The sequence below is a fragment of the Cicer arietinum genome, chromosome 7 (genome assembly GCF_000331145.2).
Source record: "Cicer arietinum cultivar CDC Frontier isolate Library 1 chromosome 7, Cicar.CDCFrontier_v2.0, whole genome shotgun sequence".
In the NCBI taxonomy this organism is placed as follows: domain Eukaryota; kingdom Viridiplantae; phylum Streptophyta; class Magnoliopsida; order Fabales; family Fabaceae; genus Cicer; species Cicer arietinum.
Genome location: NC_021166.2, coordinates 24,599,685 through 24,601,738, shown reverse-complemented (window position 1 = coordinate 24,601,738; position 2,054 = coordinate 24,599,685). Strand labels below are relative to the sequence as shown.

Here is a 2,054-nt window from a genome sequence, read left to right as displayed (position 1 = left end):
ATTATCAGATTATTCAAGAAATGCATAGACATGAGATTGACAACACTGGTAGGGCACAGCTGCTTGAGATAGGGAACCAGCTTACGCCAACTGAGGCTAGGAGCTACGCCATATCTCAGCTCCCACAAGAGATATCAAAGCACACCGGATTTGCTTTTGATTCACCTGGTTATGAGTCTTTTTTCGCTGCACAGCTTGGTGTTTATGCTCCACCAAAGGCATGGGATGTTGCAAGACGAGCTAGCATGAGATCACGGCCCAAGACAGAGCAGCAAAAATAGTTTGGAGTAGGATGATTGTACATTACATAGTTTTGGTTTTCCATTGAGAGCCAGCCATAGGAATTCTGTAAAAGTAGAATGTACCATATGAAATATTTGGCCATTTTCATGTAACATAATTGTGTTTTTATTCTTTTTGGGGAATTAGAGCAGGTTTCTCAGATGTACATTTCACGATATTTAGTAATTTGATAGTCATTTTTGTGAAATGTAGTACTTATGAGTTTTTATTTTTAATTGTTGATTTGAGGAGTTCAGTACTTTTTATTTGTAGTGGATTTACTATTTATAATACCTGTAATGTTGGACTGTGTAAATTTATGTCAAGTGTTCGATTTTCTGAGCACATTTTACTTTGTTGTGAATCACCCCAGAAATTAAGTAATTTTCTTTATCTTTTGCGTGATCTATGACAATAACATTCTTAATCGGCATAACTGGAAAGGGTGGTATATCATGGTCGATGAAAAAAACAACCTGAAAAGGGTGGTATATCATGACAATAATATATTTTTATGATCAGGTGAGTTGCATGCGGTTAGAATTGAGATTTTTGTTATTTAGTCAATTTCATACGAATATCATTAAATAATCAAGAACAAGTCATTGACACTTCCGTTCCTAAACTTTGGTGGTTTAAAGTATTTGCAATAGACTAAGTAATCAAATAATTTGTTTGTTGAACCAAAATACTTTTATATTAATCATTAATTTATTGACAACTTCTCATAATCTACTTTCATATTTCTGAAGATATAGTTGAAAAGACAATGTCAATATGTTTTAGATTTTATTAAAACAAAATTAAAATATTCTTAAACTAGGGACGCAAAAATATAACGCTTTTATGATACTAGCATTTCATTCATATTGACTGAAAGTAACACAATATGTAAGAGTATTTACACAGTATTAAACACATGAATTTAATATAGAGCAATAAATTACAAGATATACACATTGGTCTTTTACTTTTGATGTATAAAAAATATTCTCACAAAATAATTATGCAAAAAGAAATAGATTATAAAGATATTATTATTCTATAATGATTCTTGAGACGTTAAACATATTAAACTAAAAACATAGAAAACAAACTAATAAGATGAAACATGTTAAACTAAAAAACATAGAAAACAAACTAATGAGATAAAAATCTAAGTAAGACTTAATTTCCAAAAGAAATTCAAACATAATAAATAGAGCATATAACATTCATAATATATCATTTTGATTTTTAAATACCATAGTTTTAGTAATGTAGGTGCTTGAGTCTTTTTCATTGTCGGTATGTTAGTATTAGAGCTTTGTAATCCCTGCTAGAAGCGTCCCCCAAACACAACACAAATCCCATATTGCATAGGGTTCAAATAGTGACTAACGTTGACATTTAGCTCCCTTTGTTGGCACTTAGGCCTATATAAGTAGCACTTAGACCTATATCATAATCTATATATTGTAAACTCATGAAATTGCAACAACATTTATATTGGAGATATCCACCTTAAGTAAATAACATGTCATTACTTTACTGTCTTTATCAAGATATTTACAGTAAAATTTTATCATAAATTGAGCTATTACATCCTACCTAAGTTCTTAAGTCACAACATTAATGCATTAGTTTCACAACAAATTTTTTAACATAACTCAACATGTCAATTAAGCTAATTTCAAACATTATAATCAAAACTCTTGATGCATAATTTTTCAACAATTCTACCCCAACTTTGACAATTTGATTAAAATACTAAATGATGTTGATATGAGTAA

The 2,054-nt window shown here is 29.9% G+C and overlaps 1 protein-coding gene across 1 annotated transcript in view; it reads left to right on the top strand.

The window, feature by feature from the left end:
- LOC101506046 (phospholipid-transporting ATPase 3-like) overlaps positions 1-629 on the top strand; it is a 31,402-nt gene extending 30,773 nt beyond the window's left edge. The window contains exon 28 of the mRNA XM_004509873.4: positions 9-629. Coding sequence (XP_004509930.1) covers positions 9-281 — 273 coding nt within the window. The 3' untranslated portion in view covers positions 282-629. The remainder of the gene's footprint in view (positions 1-8) is intronic.
- Positions 630-2,054: the final 1,425 nt, after the last annotated feature.